Source organism: Natrix helvetica (genome assembly GCF_964273705.1).
Source record: "Natrix helvetica genome assembly, chromosome: 1".
In the NCBI taxonomy this organism is placed as follows: domain Eukaryota; kingdom Metazoa; phylum Chordata; class Lepidosauria; order Squamata; family Natricidae; genus Natrix; species Natrix helvetica.
Genome location: NC_138548.1, coordinates 19,585,953 through 19,605,816, shown reverse-complemented (window position 1 = coordinate 19,605,816; position 19,864 = coordinate 19,585,953). Strand labels below are relative to the sequence as shown.

The window sequence follows — 19,864 nt, the reverse complement described above, 5'->3', positions numbered from 1 at the left end:
TTGGGAGAGTTGCAGAGTGCTCCTGGGGCTTGGGGGGGGGGGGTAAAAACGAGCAAAAACCGGCCCGTTTTTCACTCATTTTTGCCCTCCCCAGCCCCCAGAAGCATTTTTGTGAAGGGGGTGGGGTTTCTGGAGGCCAAAAATATTGTATTCAGTGTATAAGACACACCCAGATTTTCACCCTCTTTTTGATGCGTCTTACACTCTGAAAAATACGGAAAATGCTGTATGTGTTGTAACTTCCCAGAATTTAATACCCACTAAAAACCATTTTTTTAAAAAAAATAGAAGAGGAAATATGTTGCAAATATGTTCTTAAAAGTAGGGAAACCAGGTACCAACACCCCTGCAAAATTGGGCCTCAGGGGAGCTGGAAATTTCCACTACCCGTGCAGGCAAGTGCCAACCTCTGCTTGGGTAGTGACCCTGCAACCAGGTTCATGCCATTCCAGGACTGCCAGGGGGGTTTAAATGATGACACTCTACTCATAGGAAGGAGGCCCTGGCAAGCCACTCCTGAAAAACCTTGCCAAGAAAACAGCAGGGACTAGTTCGTGCATTCCCCAGGAGTCAAAAACTGACTTAAAGATGCACAATATGCACATACATTCCATGTGCAAAAAATGCCCTGAGTTGCAAGCTAATACATCAGGGGAAATATAACACTATCTGGGTTCCCCCCAAAATAAGACATGGTCTTATATTAATTTTTGCTCCAAAAGACACATTAGGTCATATTTTCAGGGAAATACGGGGTACTGAAATATATCCATTTGCCTTATTTGAAAAATAAGCTGGGGCTTATTTTTGGAATAGGGCTTATATGATGAGCATCCTGAAAACCATGATGGAACTTATTTTCCAGTTAGGTCTTACTTTGGAGGAAATGGGGTATATTTATAATATATAACAGAATAACAGAGTGGGAAGGGACCTTGGAGGTCTTCTAGTCCAACCCCCTGCTCATGCAGGAGACCTTACACCAGGGGTGAAATGCAGCTGGCTCTATCTGGCTCACGTGAGCTGGTAGCACCGGCAGCGATAGGTTTGGCAAGCTGGCAGTGCGGGCAGTGGGAGACTCCACTCACCCGCCGTCACATCCCGGTTTTAACCCTCTGCGCATGTGCAAAGCCTTCTGTGCATGCGCAGAGGGTCAAAACTGGAATGTGACGACAGCGCCCGAGCGAGTGAAGCAAGCGCGAGCCGGCAGAGAAGGTATGTGAATTACATCCCTGCCCTACGCCATCCTATATATGAAGAAATTTCTGAAAGGTTGGGACTGGCTTATAACAACTCACTCTCTAGTGCTACTTTTAAGAAAATGAAGTTACAGACTGAGTGCATTTCATAGGTCGGTTCTTTATGTGTTGCACACTAGCAACTGAATAGGAGAAATGTGTTGCTTTATTTGATTGGTGCTTCCACTCCTGTACTTTTCAGAAATGAGGTCACAGAGACCCAAGAGACGAAAACAAGAGCCCGAAAGTCCAGAGCAATGTTCTGTGAAACTCAATGACCTGTGACCAAGAATGGTCGAACAAATACCTTTAGGAGATGCTACAAGCAGGGCATAAATGCGATAAGACTTTAAGGTAAGGTCAGATCAAAGTTGGGACAGGAATTCTGTTTCAATTTGTCAATGTTTTCTATGAGTCCAATTTAACCTCGAAAATTGCATACTGTTTGAGGCCACATTATCCTGCCTGTACATTTAGATCTTTTAAATACTTTGGCCACCTAACGAGAAGGGAGGACTCGCTGGAGAAGAGCCTAATGCTGGGAGAGATTGAGGGCAAGAGAAGAATGGGACGACAGGGAATGAGGTGGCTTGATGGAGTCACCAAAGCAGTCGGCATGAGCTTAAATGGACTCCAGAGGAAGGTAGAGGACAGGAAGGCCTGGAGGAATGTTGTACATGGGGTAACGATGGGTCGGACATGACTTCGCAACTAACAACAACAACTTTTAGATCAGCCTTCGAAACCCATCTTGTGGGCGTGCCAATAAAAGCAATCATGTTGCTTGACAAAAGTCAGGGCCTTAAGAACGGCTCCCCATTTGCAGAACTCTTCCAAGTGAAATATTCCTGGGTGAAGGCTTTCAAGATTCCTTTGCCTAGGAATGCTTATTAGAGAGCCAGTTTCGTCTAGAGCTGTGATGGCGAACCTATGCCAGAGGTGGCACGCAGCACCCTCTCTGTGGGCACGTGGGCCGCTGCCCCAGTTCATCTCCGCCGCACATGCGTGCATGCCTCCCGATGGCCAGCTGCTCTTCAGGTGTCTGCCACGCATTGTCTGTCCTGGAAGCCACTTTTACTTTTTGGATTTCAGGCCTGCCACATTTTCTACTGTGGGAAAATGGGAGGGGGGATTATACAGAGTGTGGGTGTTATGTAGCCATAATAATGCATGCGTGTGTGTGTGGGGGGGAAACGTGCAGGGGTCGTATGCACGGGGCCGCACACGCATGCATGGGGTCGCACGTGAGCATTGCATTTTGGGGGTTCGGCCACGCTTTAGGCACTCGGAAAGGCTAGTCATCACTGGTCACCAAGAGATTGTGAGTTCTAGTCCTGGTTTAGGCATGAAAGCTGGCTGGGTGACTTTGGGCCAGTCACTCTCGCTCAGCCTAACTAACCCATCTCACAGGGTTGTTGTTGTGAAAACAGAAGGGAGAAGGAGTACTATATATGCTTGCCGCCTTGAGTTACTTATAAAGTAATAAAGGTAGGATACAAATCCAATGAATAAAATGCTTTTTGTGACTGGTCTCAAAAAGGACATGCAATGTTGAGCCAGGTTGCAGCTGTAAATAGGCTTTGTACATAAGGTTAGTTCGGAGGCAGGCAGCTTAGGGTTTTCGAATTGCAGGCCCCAGGCAAAAAGTCCACTGCAAAAGATCTGCACAGACCTTTGTTAAAGCAGGTATCAGAAAGAGAAAAAACGTGATAGCCAAGGAACACAGGGCGGGGGGGGGGAGAACTCCTCCCATATTTGTTTAGCACTGAGACCTTTAACTTTACTTACCTTCAAAGTTCAGGTTGTGCTCAACTTACAACAGTTCACTTAGTAACCGTTACAATGGCACTGAAAAAAGTGAGCCATGACCATTTCTTCTGAGTTACAACCATTTCAGCCACATGATTTACATTCGGCTACTTTTGACAACTGACTCACATTTATGACGGCTGCAGCGCCCCGGGGGTCATGTAATCTGCCTCTGCAACCTTCTGAAAAGCAACATCAACGGGGAGACCAGATTCACTTGACCACCGGGTTTACTAACTTAACAACTGCAGTGATCCACTTAACAGCTGTGGCAAGAAGGGCCGTAAAATGAGGCAAAGCTCACTTAACAAATGCCTCACTTAGTGACATAAATGTTGGGCTCAATTGTGATCGTAAGTTGAGGACTACCTGTAAATGGACATTTTGGGACTGGCCATCTCCATTTGGATAGATATTTTGTAGCCACCCAAATCTCTTCATGAACAATGTCTGCCATGACAGCCTATCACACGATCTCCAAATTCCTAAAACGCAGACTGTAGGGGGCAGTGCTCATCCCAAAGAGCCAGCGCTGTCCAAAGACGTCTCCGTGGTCATGTGGCCGGCATGACTAAACACCAAAGGCGCACGGAACGCCGTTACCTTCCCACCAAAGGTGGTCCCTATTTTTCTACTTGCATTTTAACATGCTTTCGAACTGCTAGGTTGGCAGAAGCTGGGACAAGTAACGGGAGCTCACTCCGTTACGCCGCACTAGGGATTCGAACCGCTGAATTGCCGACCTTTCTGATCGACAAGCTCGGCGTCTTAGCCACTGAGCCACCGCGTCCCTCAAAAGGCAGCTTATACAGAGCTTATTTACATCAACTGCAATGCATGATTTAAATTTATATCATTTATACTCCATTTATTTTGTTCATGCTTAGAGTTAAGTATGAATATATCTTTTTTTTTTTTTAACCGTTACATAACCCAACAACGCAGAATGGGGCTGGACTACTTGGGAAGCTTTTCAGTCTGCCCTGTTTTGAGACGTATGTTGCTATCATCCAAAGGCAGCGCCCACATGTTTGGTTGCGTTTAGTTTGGAAGTCAAAACTGCCTGACCCTGGAATCTCACCCAACTGGACAAGACCGTTGGGAAGGCTTGCTTCACTCGGGAGCTGTCACAAGAGGAAGTCGCCTTTGTTGATTAGGGCAAAGATGGCAGAGTACACTAAAAACTCTCCAATTCCTACTGAAAATGAATACAGGCCCAATCCTTGACTTACAACCACAATTGGGACCAGAATTCGTTAAGCAAGACGAACTGCTTATGTGAATTGCACCTGGTTTTATGACTTTTTTTGTGTGTGTCATGGTTTTTAAGCAAATCACTGGATTTGGTAAATGAATATTGCAGTCATTAAGTGAATCCTGCTTCCCCCCCCTCTCTCTTTGCTTGTTGGAAGCTGGCTGGAAAGGTCGCAAATGGGGATCACATGACCCCAGGATGCTGCAACTGCGGTAAAAATATGCTGTCAAGTGTCTGAATTTGAATCACCTGGCCATGAGGATGTTGCAACGGTCGTAAGTGAGAGGACCAGCGGTCACTTTTTTCAGTGCTGTTGTAATCTCGATCGCTAAAGGAATGGTTATAAGTTGAGGTATTCATCTGATTGGGCCAATCTTCCAATTGGCCAGTTTGCCGGTATGTATTTGGTGATGAATTACCAGCATCTGGGATAGAGAGCAAAAGGCAATGGGGAAGATCTACTTGAGTTGGATGTCAGAAGTCAGAGCTGAATAGAGCTGGAAGGGATCTTGGAGGTCTTCTAGTCCAATTCCTCAGCTGGCTGAGGAATTCTGGGAGTTGAAGTCCACAAGTTGCCAAGGTTGGAGACCCCTGTTCTAGTCCATGGTTCAGCCCTTGCTGGCCTTGTAGAGATATGGTCTGCCTCCTTCAAGAAACCCTATAGCAGGGGTGTCAAACTGGATTTCTTTGAGGGATGGATCAACATTGTAGTTCTCCTCTGTGAGCTGGCTGGGGGGGGGGGAGAAGACAGGACGGATGTCTCTGTCAAAGTGGGGCACGGGGGTCCCTGGCAGAGTGCCGTTTTGGCCAGCAGGGTGCTGCAGGAGGCCGTCCAGGCTGAAAATGGGACAAAGGGGTCCCATGCACCCCCCCCCCCGTTTTTGTTGGCAGGGTGCTGCAGAAAGCCATCCAAGCTGAAAACTGTGCGCAAGGATGCTGTGCGTGCCCCCCCCCCCCGTGCCCCATTTTCACTTGCAGAGGCACCGCAGGACGGTCCTTTGCTATTTCCAAGCCAGCCCCCACGGGCCAGGTTTAAGTACCCTGCGGGCTGCATCTGGCCCACAGGCCTTGAGTTTGACACCCCTGTCCTAGAGGAAGAGGGCATTGTGGCAGGATCCCCTTTGGCCTGCAAAAGGTCTCCTATACAATACTGACAACCGCATTTAAAAACATTATCAAGTAACTGGACTGAGGAGGTCTCTAGGGCCAAGACCGTGGACAACTTCTGCCAGTCAAACGAGGCAGTAACACTGCAGAGATGCTAAACCTGAGAGCCATACATGGCTCCAAATCTTGAGTTGAGGTCCGAGCAACGGTGAAATAATCAACATGACCAAAAAAAAAGGGGGGGGGATTAAATATAGGCCTGTTGAAATGTTTTTAATTGTGTAGCCGTACTATACTGCTCATAGGGCAGGTCCACTCCTCAAATTGGAGGGTGAGGAGGGGGGCAAGTCATCTACCTTGGTAACACCAGATTGATTGATTTATGATTAAACTTATATGCAACCCATCTCACTACTGAAGCGAGTCTGGGATCTTACAAAACGATTTTAAAAAGATAAACTTGAGAACAATTAACAGCTGATAACATCAGGCTCAATTGCCCTCAGCTGCAAAGGACCAAATTTCTGCCCGTAGGTGATTAGGAGAGTTCCACGTTTCAGGCCAAGATTATACAGATTACGGGAATAAGGGGGGGGGGGGAGTGTTTATAGAAAGTTTCCCAATTACATCCGGAAATGGCACTCTACTTGAGAAACTTATGCTGGCATCAGCGGTGGGTACCGGACGGCACTACTAGGAGCCCGCCACTGGCAGGCATCATTATCAGACTTAGCAGAAGACAGCTTCAGAGGGTTCTAGGAATATCGTCTGAAAATATTTTCCTAAAATATTATGGGCCTCTAGACAAAAAAAACCAAAGCCACCCATTCCCCAGCATAACACCATTCCCCAAAGACTGGGCCAAACTTTGTGAAACTGCCCATCCGAGTAGCACAGTCAGATTCAGAGGAAGAGCACAGAACGTTCCAGCATTTTCCACCTGCATATGCTGGTCAACCACTCCTACGGATTAAAGAGACACCTACGGTCCTTAACTGACGCATGTTCCTCCTCTATTCTGTTGTGCAACTTCACAAAATAATTCCAGAGGTTAAAGGAAAAGAAGAAGAAAAAAATACCACGAACCTCGAGATTCTTAATTGGTCCCTTGCAGGATGCAGAATTCCTAGCCCTATTATATAAACCCGTCCCTTCCCTTGTTTTAATTCTTTAGAGGGCAACAGGGTGGCAAGAGAGGAACTGATTGCTTTGCCTTTCAAGAGAAAATCGGCAAATGTAACAAGAGCGGCTAGGAAAACAACACAAGCGGCTCTTTAAAATCTGCATTTCCATATTGTTTTGTAAATACTGGTCTCCGCTATCTCTGCTCCAAATACCTCATTTGTTGCTATCTTCCACACACGCCCAGGGAAAAGTAAACTACTGACAAAGCGTGCAGCAAAGAAAGAGATTGCATAATAACCCTCAGATCTGCTGCTGGATCCCATTGCAACTGCACTCATTTCAGGGGGGGGGAATTGCCAATTTCCCCCCCTGTGCATGCAAAAGAAAAAGAAACGAGCTGAGAAACCAGCAAGTTCTGATCAAATCTACCAGATAGTCATAGTGTTTTACTACCAGGTCTATTTTACAAATAGGAATCGACCAAATGTTCCTAAAATGAAGCATTAACTTCGCCTACTTGCTGACTTTCCATTCTTTGTGTGCCTACCCACACTTTGCAGCAGCTTAAAGATTAATAAGTTTTATTGTGAAAGCAGCATTCCTGACCCAGCAGCCACTGCATTATGATATATATTCATAAAACTCCAGTGTCTTAAATCTGTCTGCCTGTCTATGGGAACTAACACATCTACCTCTCTGGAATTTGACTTGCTCCTCTGTTACTTTTAAAGTAATAACATCCCTGGAAGGTACCTCACTCGTATTTATTTGCCGGTAGCCCTCTTTTAGTAACCACAATTGGGACTGGCAACTTGGACGTCAAGCAAAGTTCACTAAGTGAAACTGTGATTATGATTACAATTTTACTTCAGCTTTCCTTTGCTTTACAGACCTGCAAAGATCATAAATGTGACGATCTGTTGCAAAGTTATTTTTTCCATCTGTGTCATAACTGCTGATGAATCATCCTTCAGTGATTGTCACTAAGTGGGGACAATCTGCATTATATTTAGATGGCTTCCTCTCTCAAATATATGATTATGGGTGGCTAACCACCAATTAAAAATGATAAATACACATATGTGTTAATAAATATGTTATCCAGATCCAAAGTGAGTTCAATTTTGGTCTGAGGAATTTCTTGACAAGGTCTGCACCCAACTGTGTATCTAAGACTGAAAGGGATGCAGACAAGGGAAGATGCTGCAAAACTGGAAAGAGTTGTATCATTTCTCAGCTGCCAGTGAATCAGATACAAGTAATACATATGACCAGGCAGGAAATACAATTTTGAAGACTAATAACATAGGGAGGTTTATCTGCAAGATAATGCAACAGGATTAGAAATAAAGAGACAAGCAAGTATTAACAGAGGTCTTGTAATCCAAGGTAGCTGTTTTGAATGAAAAATGTCATCGGCCTAATCTCTGGTTAAAAGGATGAGGTAGCAAATGGAATCAATGATTTTACAGGTTCTGAGATGGAGGAGGAGGAGATCCTTCTCCACCTCAGAACCTGTAAAGTCATTGAAACAGACAGAAAATATGGGGCTACTAGAAGGACAGATAATCTATCCCCACATTAAGACAATTCTACATATTGTACAGGTGACAGATATGATCGATTCCATTCAGCATGGAAGTTCCCAAAGCAACATTTTTTTCTTACAAAAAAAAACCCACCTACAACAATTTGCAAAGAAGATATTCTGAAAAAAAAATACTATTACTTTGGGCTACACCTGATCTCATACTTGCCCACTACTACCTCCCTCCCTCCCTCTCTCTCTCTCTCTCTCTCTCTTACACATACACACAGGTATGTATGGCTGTATGCACATACACATACGGACACTTAGCAAAGAGACATTACGTTATCCAACAACACACACACATCTGCCTTTCTCCTGCTTTTCTCTGGGTGCCCTGGTCTATTGCCCATGGTCTAACCTGCTCAGGTTAGAATTAGCTCTCCTGAGTTTGAAGGAATGATCTTTAACAATCAACTGGGTTTCTGAGATTCGGAGGACCGGACCTGCTGTCTTCATGCAAAACAGAAGCTTTGGCCCTGAGCTGTCCTCTCAAAGCAAGATTCAGACTCAGGGATTTCCTAACTACTGCGTTCCTTTGAATCACTGCCAGTCACTTAAATACGTGCGTCTCCAAAGAGGCACTTCCTTGCCAATCTGGCTACTCATAGGATGTCACAACTACTTCAGATGACATTCAATTACCACAGGTCTTGATGTGCGTGAGCAAGAGGAGGGGGAGAGGCACCTCAATGCAAACAGACAAATCCACCCAGCTGCTTTGTGTGTGGCGGAACTGCCTTCCCCAGAAGGTTTTCAACAGGATAGAGACCTGTCAAAGACTTAAGTATAGGGTGGGGCTGGACAAAAGGATGTTTCACATTCACAGGTTGCCACCCTTAGCATTCTGCAAGGACAAAGTGCACAGGTACATATAACATTTTTCAAATCTTTGGCCACTGAATCAAACTCCTCAGGTGCTCAGGATTAATCCTATCCTCGAAAAGAATCTATTTATTCTTACCAGAAAACTGCAAGCCTGCAAACCATTCACACTACCTCACACTGACTCCAGAGACCTTCCCCACAAAGGCCCATGTACTTAACTGCCATTATGAACAAGCCATTATACTATGAATCTGTACTCGATTTGCAAATCACAAATATATTACATTGCTCAGTTGTGTCATTTGTACTTCGAACAAAAGCAATGGGTGCTTAATCCTGATTGATGGCAAATTATGTTTGTAATACTGGGCGCATTAATGTGTAGCAAGCCCACATAAAGACACAGCACAATTTCTTTAACACAGCAGGGCCAGACAATCAAATTTCCTTTATGTGGCAATGCAGAGATGGTGACAAGTTCACCCATCTTTATCAGGTTGCTCTGATATTTCCCCCCCTAATTGTCAGTTACTACTGTGAGTTGAGAAAAACACACTGAACAAGTTTAGTAGATTTTAAAACTCTATATCATAGTGCCAGAAAGGAGATTTAAACCACAACATCTAAGGATGCTTATTGCAGAAATCTGAATTTCAAAACAATCTAGAAACAGCTTCCTAATAGAAGCGATGGATGATTTTTGATGCTCTTTCCAGCACTAAACACCCCATGAATAATACACTCTCTTTCATACATAACATCCTATTATCTCTTGCAGGAAACACAGGCCAAAGGAATTATCTGGACCTTCTATGAATGAAAGAGAATGAACAGAGAATTCAATGTGTCAACTAATGTTAAGAAATTTAACCAGTGTGTTTCAAAATCAAGCGGGGATCTAAACTGGGATTTCAGAGCCAAATAATGAACTTTGCAATGGCCAACTTTGCACATGATATGGAGCCAGATCCAGTTTGGGCCAACAGAAAGATGCAGTCAAATTTACCCTGCATCAACAGAATGCCCCATTCCAAACTCTTGCTGTGAAAGGGCCTGGTTTAATTCCTGGAAGGGACCCCAACTTGAAAACCTAGGGAGGCTTTATTAAATAGTAACACTCTATGTCAGGGGTGTCGAACTCAAGGCTGGGGGGCACAGCCGGCCCACGGGGTGCTTAAATCTGCCCTCCAGGGCCACCCTGGAAACAGCCCGTTTTCGCGGGCAGAGCTCTCGAACCACCACAGGCACCCCTGACACGAATGACGTATAACTGGCCACCCAAACCCCGCCTCCCGAGATCAAAGACAAGCGCTGATGCGTCTCTCAATGAAATCGAGTTTGACATCCCTGCTCTATATTGAAGAATCAAGAATTAGACTTGACCAAATCCAGTTTTCTAGAAAGGATGCATTGCTGGTAGGACTGGACCTAAATTTCACAAGATTAACTTTTGTTGCAATCATTGGAACAATGGCATTATGCAATACTTTCCGATTACAGCCCCAAAATGATCATTAATGCCATGAAATCCCACAGCTGTAATTTATTGCCGTAATTTGGGGGTGATGATATTGAAAGACCACTCTCCTTCCTGTCTTCTTCAGGAAATGTATATGATCTGCCTACTCTGTATGCTCATTCAAGTTACACAACTGTATCTGGGGGGGGGGGGGAACCTCACAAGTGAGAAAGTCCTTTTTTGGAGAAAAGTATCAAGTACTTCCTCTGTTTCCTATCATTCTGGCTCCAATTTCTTTCTGCAACTGATGAATATGTCCTTGGACGTAATTGCAGAAAGAAATCCATGCTAAGGTGATCAGTATTCAGCTAGTAATTAGCAGGAGCCCTCTTCCCAGCTTGCCTGAGGCCCATCGGGTAACTAACATCCCATATTAAAAATAGAGAATGACACAATCCCAAACTGCCTTTACTGGAAGCTGAGGTTGCCAATGATAAACAGGTTTGCCTCTTGGCTACTGCAGCTCAACTTGGATGGAGGGGAGAACTGGAAACAAAATGATTATATTTTGAAGAAGAGGCACAATTCGCTTTGAAAATCACTATTTTAAAAAGGAGTCAATATTTTCCTTCAAAGCCCATATTGCTTAAACGCTTTCCAAGAGTTCACTTTAGGCGACCAAAGAGTATTTCGACACCCCCTCCAAAGGAGAGCTTCCAAAGTACAGCATTTGGCAGCCCCCCAAGAAATCTAAGTCAGGATCTCCGTCATCAGAGTTCACACAACTTAACACAAGACAGTAAGCAACAGCGACTTGGCAATGAAACAGCCCTTCCCCCAGCCAGATTCCAGTTCTCCAACTTAATAAAAATAAATAAAAATGGTGCAACCCTTTAAAGTGCATTCAGTACTGATGTTCTTGGTAAAACAAGGACGGGGGAGGAAGTCAGTAAGTCATAACCAAGAATTACCACTTGAGACTGAGGATATGAAGAACAAGGAAGAGGCTATTTAATTATCTTCTTAAAGCTGCAAAATAGGTCCATTTAAGATATGGATCAATAGAAAAATTTAGACCAAAATATATAGTTCTAGATTTTTCAGACTGGAAAAAGAGAGAGAGAGAAAAGATGGATGGCGGGGATATTTCTATAACTACTGGTAGGATTATCTCAACTTCCTCTCTCAATCTAAAGATTAGAAATATAAGTTTTAGGCGTTGCTGCATGCCATCCAAGGAGGATTTACCATATGACAAAAAGTGTTTATGTAACTTATATTTTTTTTAAAAGGGATGGACCTAAAAACTTTATTTTTAAAAAAAAATAAACCATTTTTTCAATGGTCCATCACAATTTTTGTCCACTATTATCCAATTGATCAGTTTACTGATGGAGGACCCAATTGTTCTTTTCACACTTAGCAGCAGGAAATCAGTGAAACGTTTCCCATGGCCAGGTGTCCAATGAGAAAAGAGAGCTCTTTTACTAGCTACAATCCTCACGCATAACTCAAAAGCACTTGAGTTCACTGCTATACAGGATAAGACTCTTCACACTGCAGTCCTTAACCAAGGCTTGGGCACATCCCCCACTCCACCCCCAACACAGTACAATTGGGCAAGGCAAAAGGAAGCTGCCATCTTCATGGATTTATTTCAATTATCTCTCTCTCTCTCTCTCTCTCTCTCTCTCTCCACACACACACACATTGCTCATTGTTGCTCATTCTCCCTTTATGCTACAACATGAAAGTCGAGGAACCTGTTCAGGTCCTCCTCATATACGCCTGATAATGGAAAATAGAAGAGAATAGAACCCAACATTTCCTTTTAAAAAACAGCCTTCCCAAGAGCATTTTTTTTAAAAAAAAACTTTACATTTTCTAACATTTGGGAATCTATTCTGTATACAATTTAGTGTATTCTAATTCATTCTATTTTCCTTCCCAGAAATTATCAATACTGTTCCTTAAAAATATTTCAAAGCATATTTCTTTGTAAAGTATTCCCAACCCAAGACTGTCTAATCAATATCTACACTTTATTTAGATAGTTATTTCTCATATTTCATTTATTCAAATCTTATTACTTAGGCGTTTTTAGGGAGCATTTTTGGGGTGGGGGGGTGTAACAAGGGAGTGTCTAATTTCAACAAATCTCCAAATCAATCCATGCGCCTATCACTTCGTTCCTTTAAAGATTTAGGAAAAGAATCTCTTCACTTAACTTCCATGGCGCATTCGGAGATAGCAATAAGGAGATTTGTACTTTTCTGTGTCCTGCATCCATTTTAAGAGAGCCTTCCTGACAAGAAAACCAAGACTCCCCTTTCAAGAGAGTTCAATCAATTCAGAAAATTCGAATCCTATATTTTGCACTCAAGCATCCCTACTCCAGTGGGTTAATTTCCAACTCATGTTCCCCTAATTGACTATTAAAAAGGTATGACAAGCTGCTTTCTTGTTATTACCTTCTACAGTAGCACTTTGGCCTTTACCTACAAGGGATTTTTTTTTAAAAAAACACCAAGCTACATCTTTGATATTTAGAAAGGAGAAGCTTCCAAAGTGGTCCTTTGGAGTGAAAGGCGTAACATTTCCTTAATATACTGCGTACATTTTTTTCCATGGTTGGTTGCTCAATTCTTACTGGGAGCTGAAGCAAGACATCTCTAGAATGGTATTTATTTTTTTGATTTTGAGGGGTGGGGGGAACGCTGGCTTTTCCCATATTTCCTTACATCGAGATTTGCTAGGGAAGTCGGTTTTTCTCTCTCCTTAATCCAGGTCATTTATTTTCTTTTCGTGGCAGGGGAAGGATTTCATCACCACCCTCCTGCGTTCCCCCTATATTTGGAAGAAAGGCTCTGTCCTTAAAAAGAGCCATTTGCTTCTTGTTGAGGGCATCTCCCTTCGTGGACTACTTTGGAGGAGAGGGGGTCCCCCTCTTCCTGCCCCCCTCGCCAATTTAAGGGGAAGGGGAGTCCACCTTCCTTTCCTCTCCAGCCCTGTGTTGGTGGGAGAAAGGAATCCCCCCCCCCAATTTTCCAGCCTACCACTTTTCGAGCTGGCATTAAGAGGAGGCGGCTATTCCCCCCCACCCACCATAACCAACTTCTCCTAATATAACAGGAGGGTCGCTACCCCGCCCCCCTTCCCGGCTCGAAGACCCACCTTGCGTCCCTGGTAGGCCTCGAAGGCTCGCAGGGCCGAATCGGTCAGCTTGACGTGGAAGACAGAGACTCGTGTGCCGCGGCCGAGGCGCCCGCAGGACAGCGCGTACCCCCTCTCTGCCAGCGCCGCCATCTTGGGAATCTCCGCGGCGGTGGCGGCGGAAGCCCCTGGGACACGCCCCCTCAACCATTATGGAGCAGAAACGCCCCTGTGTAACGTCATCCAGCCGCGCGGCGGCAGCCTTTAAAGCTTCAAAGTACGACGGGAAGTGTAGTCTACAACTTCTCTTTGCTTGGCTTATAGGCGCCCCCTTCTGGTAACGTTTTCCAAACTCTTACCTCATGGCTATTGCCGGGAGCTGTAGCCACAAACTGCGCAGGCGCCACATGCCGGGAGGCATGTTGGGAGATGTGGTCTTTTTGTTTCGAATAGAATAGAATAAAATAGAATTCTTTATTGGCCAAGTGCATATGCTTTTAGTGTACATAAAAAGCCAAGATACATTCGTCAAGAATCATAAGGTACAATACTTAATGATAGTCATAGGGTACAAATAAGCAATCAGGAAACAATCAAGATCAATATAAATCGCAAGGATACAAGCAACAAAGTTACAGTCATGCAGTCATAAGTGGGAGGAGATGGGTGATAGGAACGATGAGAAGACTAATAGTAATAATAACGCAGACTTAGTGAATAGTTTGACAATGGTGAGGGAATTATTTGTTTAGCAGAGTGATGGCATTTGGGAAAAAACTGATCTTCTGTCTAGTTGTCTTGGTGTTCAGCACTATAGCATTGTTTTGAGGGTAGGAGTTGAAACATTTTATGTACGAGAGGTCTGTAAATATTTTCAGGGCCCTCTTTTTGACTTGTGCATTGTACAGGTCCTCAATGGAAGGCAGGTTGGCAGTAATTGTTTTTTCCAAAATGTTTCTCAATTTCACTTCTAGAGTGTTCTAAATGTAAGGAAATGCTTTTTAGGATGTATGGTGGCAGCTCTGAGAAATAATGCTTTTTATATATTCAAAGTATGCACAGCTTTTATGCAGAAAATCTAAAGAATTTTGTCCCACTTCCTTAAAAGTAGGCAATGATGTTACCTTTAATGGATGATGTTCATGTCATCAGATGAATGGGATAAAATACTGTGCAAAGAGGTAAGGGCTACTGCTGTAGAAGAAAAGAAAAAAATGGCAATGAGATCGTTGAAGCATCTTTTTGCTTCCCTTTGGACAAGTTATAAGGCTTTTAAATCAAAATGGTTCATAAACATATTCATGTTTAATATGAAATGAGGTGTATATATTTAATGCACATTAAAATTTTCAAATATTCACAGAATGGTGCTGATGATACATAGATTGTCATAGTGAACATTATGATTGCATTTATTTTGATGCAAATGATAATATTCAACATTTGAAACTGATGATCAACTACTGCACAGACGCATTTTGACCCAACCAAACTGGTGAATGCAATTTGAAGTTTGTGTTGATCGAGTGTTAATAACTATTTGATAGGAAAGCCTTAAATTCATACAAACTCAACTTTTATTTTATTCTATTGCAATGTACTACGGACTGCCGTATATCTGTATAGAGAAAGGTGATTCCCCAGGCAAAGAATTCTGGGGAGCGCCTCCCCATTTCACTTGTTTCTAGCCTGAGGCCTCCCAAACTTGGCAACTTTAAGATTTGGGGACTTCTGGGAGTTGAAATCCCCAAGTCTTAAAGTTGCCAAGTTTGAAGAGCTCTGCTCTAGACAGAGGGGCGCGGTGATAGCAAAGACACACCATTGGTTTAAATGCCTACAAGAAGGCGTGGCTATTCAAATAAACTTCTTGACATCATCAGAGACAGCATAGCTGGCTGGAGAATTCTGGGGGTTGAAGTCTCCAAGTCTTAAAGTTGCCAAGTTTGAAGAGCTCTGCTCTAGACAGAGGAGCGTGGTGATAGCGAAGACATACCATTGGTTAAACGCCCCTACAAGAAAGCGTGGCTATTCAAATAAACTCCTTGACATCAGAGACAGCTGAGCCGTGACGGTTTGGCCCACCGGATTTAGGCTGCTAAAATAGGAACTATCACTAGGTGGCAGCACTCGCCCTAGGATAGAGGCTGCTACCGCTCCTCCTACTCGCATCTACAAGCTAAACGAGCTTTGCCGTTCTGTCCTGCAAGGGAAAATTGACATGAGTCGGAAGTTATCGCTGCGAATGACCGCCCCTTCCGCTTAACCTTTCCATTTGACTCCTTAGCACGACCTGCAAGGACTTCAGTTTCGAGACAGAGCAAGTATGGACGATGTTGGGTTCGGAGCTGGGGGGTGGGGGAGGAAAGCGGAGGAGGAAGGCAGCGACTCGGCGGCTCATGCGAGCGGAAAGCGGCCGCTTGCAGACTCGGGGTCCCCGAGGAGATAGCCCCGCCGAAGCCCAGAAGCGGCGGGTACTAAAGAACCAGAGCGCCCGCCCATCAGTTTGCTCTCTCTCTCTCTGCTGGGCCTCCTTACTCCCTTAAAAGTCCCAGGGAGGGAGCCTTGCTTAGCCCCCAAAGGTGCTTCCTTTTCAAAAGGCAACTGGACTTCCTTTGGGATTTTTTTTCTCTTGAAGACGTTTAGCTTCTCATTAATTTTTATATTTTTTAATAAAGTTTTTATTTTTTTCATTTTCCTAACAAATAACCACATATATACTATTAAATAACCAACATGATATTTTATTGTTAAATGTTTACATCAATTCGTCAACGTTTCGAGGTATTTCTAGCAGGACTACCTGATTCTGTAACAGCTTTGTTCCCTAGGCCATCGGTCTGGTAAACTCATTTTTCTCACCATGTACCTGTATACATCTGAACTAGAGTGTTGTTTCTCTGTGTCATATATGTAGGTATACACATAATGTTGTAATTAATTATTTTTTCATGTTTATATAGTGTATATTGGGGATGGTGACCCTTTGAGAGCTGTACGCAATGAAATTTCATTTTAATGTATGCCAATTAGTGTAGATTCAAAGTGACAATAAAGTTATTCTAAGTCTACTTTGTTTAGAACAGGAGTCTCCAAACTTGACAAGTTGAAGATTCGTGGACTTCAACCCCCAGAGTTCCCCAGCCAGCAATTAACTTGCCAAGGTTGAGAAACACAAGTAAGTATGTGTATACACACACATACACACACACACACACACACATATATATGTGTTACAACTCCTGGTATGCCATATATATATATATATATATGTATGTATGTATGTATGTATGTATGTATGTATGTATGTATGTATGTCTTTGGTTGTTCGGGTTTTCTCCCGCGTAGAATTGGAAGTATCTTCACGACGTTTCGATGAAGTCTCATTCATCATCTTCAGGCTGCTGCTTCCGGCTTGGTGCTTCTGGCTTGGTGCTTCCAGGAGCAATGTATATATATCCTTTATTAACATTCTGCAAAATAAATACAACGAAATTGGTCTAATACCTAATCAAATCAAATAAGGGAAAATAATACAGCTTGTTGAAATATGAAAAATATTCACATAATCAGGTAAGACCATCCTCTTGGCAATTAACCCCAATCTGATCTAAATAGGAAGTTCTCAGTTGAATGGCTTTAGCTCTAGAGGTGGCAGTCTTTTTTGCTGCTCATGTAAAAGAGCTTATTGATGGGATCCCAATAGGTTATCAGTTAGCAACTTTAAATGCTGTGCTCTGGCTGAAGCATGTAAATGGCAGTCAAAAAAGTATCAATGACGTCCTCTATTTTAGCATGCCGCATACAGATAGACCTCAACTTAGAAACATTCGAAGTTAAAACAGCACTGAAAAAAGGGACTTAAGACTAGTCCTCAAACTTATGACTGACGTAGCATCCCCACAGTCGTATGATCAAAATCTGGGTGCTTGGCAACCAGTATGCATTCACACTGGTTGTATGCATTCACACTGGTTGCAACATCCCAACATCACATGGTCACCATGTAACTTTCCCACTAGACTTCTGGCAAGCATAGTCAATGGGGGGAAGCCAAATTTGCTTAATTCACTTAACAATTGCAGTAATTGTGGTGAAAAGGGTCATAAAACTGGACATGACTGCTCAACAACTGCCTTAACAAATGAAATTGTGGTCCCAGTTGTGGTTGTAAGTCGAAGACTATCTCTATCCTTGCTGGATGGAGTACTTATGAAATTGCCTGTGTTACAATACAATACAATACAATACAATACAATACAATAGTAGAGTTGGAAGGGACCTTGGAGGTCTTCTAGTCCAACCCCCTGCCTAGGCAGGAAACCCTATACCGTTTCAGACAAATGGCTATCCAACATCTTCTTAAAGACTTCCAGTGTTGGGGCATTCACAACTTCTGGAGGCAACTTCTGTTCCACTGATTAATTGTTCTAACTGTCAGGAAATTTCTCCTCAGTTCTAAGTTGCTTCTCTCCTTGATTAGTTTCCACCCATTGCTTCTTGGTCTACCCTCAGGTGCTTTGGAGAATAGTTTGACTCCCTCTTCTTTGTGGCAACCCCTGAGATATTGGAACAATGCTATCATGTCTCCCCTAGTCCTTCTTTCTCTTAAGCTAAACATACCCAGTTCCTGCAACCATTCTTCATATGTTTTAGTCTCCAGTCCCCTAATCATCTTTGTTTTACCATAAAGTCGGGGAGCTCAATTTTTTCCCTGGTTATAGAGCTACTGCTTGGCCTTGTGTCACTATAGCCCCTCCTGCAGTTAATGTTTAATTTAAAAGATTTAAAATAAATCTAGCATAACTTGAATGCAGTAGTAGAAACACAGGCAGTTCTCAACTTACGACCACAAATGAGCCCCAAATTTATGTTGCTAAGTGAAAAATTTGTTATGTGAATTTTGCCCCATTTTATGACTTTTCTCCCTACATTCGTAAAGTGAAACACTGCAGTTCTTAAAATAGTAACACGGTTGTTAAGAGAATCTGGCTTCACTATTGACTTTCCTTGTCGGAAGATCATAAAAAAGATATGACATGACTCTGGGACACTGCAACCGTCATAGATGTGAATCACTCGTCAAACATTAGAATGTAATTCACGTGGCCATCAGTCATAAGTGTGAAATATGGTTATAAGTCACTTTTCAGTGCCATTGTAACTTCGGACGTCACTAAATAAACTATTTTTTTAAAAAAGTTTTATTGGTTTTTACAAATATTTTGGGGGAAAGGGTACGTAAGTGTGGATAAAATTTTTGACAGCTACATCATACGGAAGGTGGTGCTCCCCCGAGATCTTACATCTCTCTCTTATTTTATATATATCAAAATATCATTATTACATACATATTAGCAGTTTAGGTCACTAAATAAACTATTGTAAGTTGAGGACTACCTGTTCATTACAGTCATGGCTAAGGGTAGGAACAGAGTAATGCCAACTGAAGGTAATAAAGTCTTGCCTGATTTGCTACCTTTCTAAATGCAGGCAACAGGAACTCCCCCTCCTTTGGGAAGGGTGCCACGACTGAGCAGGCCCTACTTGGCTAACCACCAGTTTGCTCGTAGGATAAGTAGGCTTGAAATTCTCAGAAAAGTAACCCAAATTCCTTAGGTGGCTTTTACAGGTAGGCAGTCAATTGTCAAGAAAGGATCAGCGTGATTTTTTCTTCATCATTTTATATTCGTGAAATGCTGCCAAGTTGGGTACTTCTGTGCACATGTGGACAAAGGCTCACCGTTGCTGATCACTATTTTATAACTCCTAAGACATTCCAGTAAACCTTCTAAAGACATGCCAGTACACCCTTTGTTCCTATACATACTTCATTCAAGGTCTTCTCCTATGTTGTTGGTTTTTTAAAAATTCTTGTGCTTTCAATTAGTTGAGAGTTTGCAGGATGGACACAGGAGGAGGAGGGCATTAAAGGAAATGCCAGAACCCAAACAAACAGAATCATGTTGATTTGGCACAGTGGTTAGAATCCAGTACTGTAGGCCACTTCTGAATACTGCCGGCTGACTGCAATTTGGCAGATCAAATCTCAACAGGCTCAAGGTTGACTCAGCCTTCCATCCTTCCAAGGTTGGTAAAATGAGGACCCAGATTGTTGGGGTCAAGATGCTGACTCTTGTAAACTGCTTAGAGTGGGCTGTAAAATACTGTGAAGCGGCAGATAAGTCTAAAGTGCTATTGTTATTTAAATTGTCCCCATTAATTACTTATAACTTCAGGGTCACTCCTCCATTACTGACAAAGGTTGCTTTCATGGGAAAGTTTTATAGCCCTCTCTTTCCCGC

At 43.1% G+C, this 19,864-nt stretch overlaps 1 protein-coding gene and 1 long non-coding RNA gene across 2 annotated transcripts in view; one reads left to right on the top strand and one right to left on the bottom strand.

Annotated features, from left to right (window-relative positions):
• The window catches only part of ELL (elongation factor for RNA polymerase II), a 65,293-nt gene extending 51,515 nt beyond the window's left edge, over nt 1-13,778 (bottom strand). The window contains exon 1 of the mRNA XM_081937071.1: nt 13,584-13,778. Coding sequence (XP_081793197.1) covers nt 13,584-13,715 — 132 coding nt within the window. The 5' untranslated portion in view covers nt 13,716-13,778. The remainder of the gene's footprint in view (nt 1-13,583) is intronic.
• A 1,827-nt stretch (nt 13,779-15,605) lies between these two features.
• On the top strand, nt 15,606-19,135 carry LOC309384698. The gene is made up of 3 exons (XR_014174103.1): nt 15,606-15,883; nt 16,641-16,737; nt 19,053-19,135. It is a non-coding gene; the product is annotated as an uncharacterized lncRNA (long non-coding RNA).
• Nucleotides 19,136-19,864: the final 729 nt, after the last annotated feature.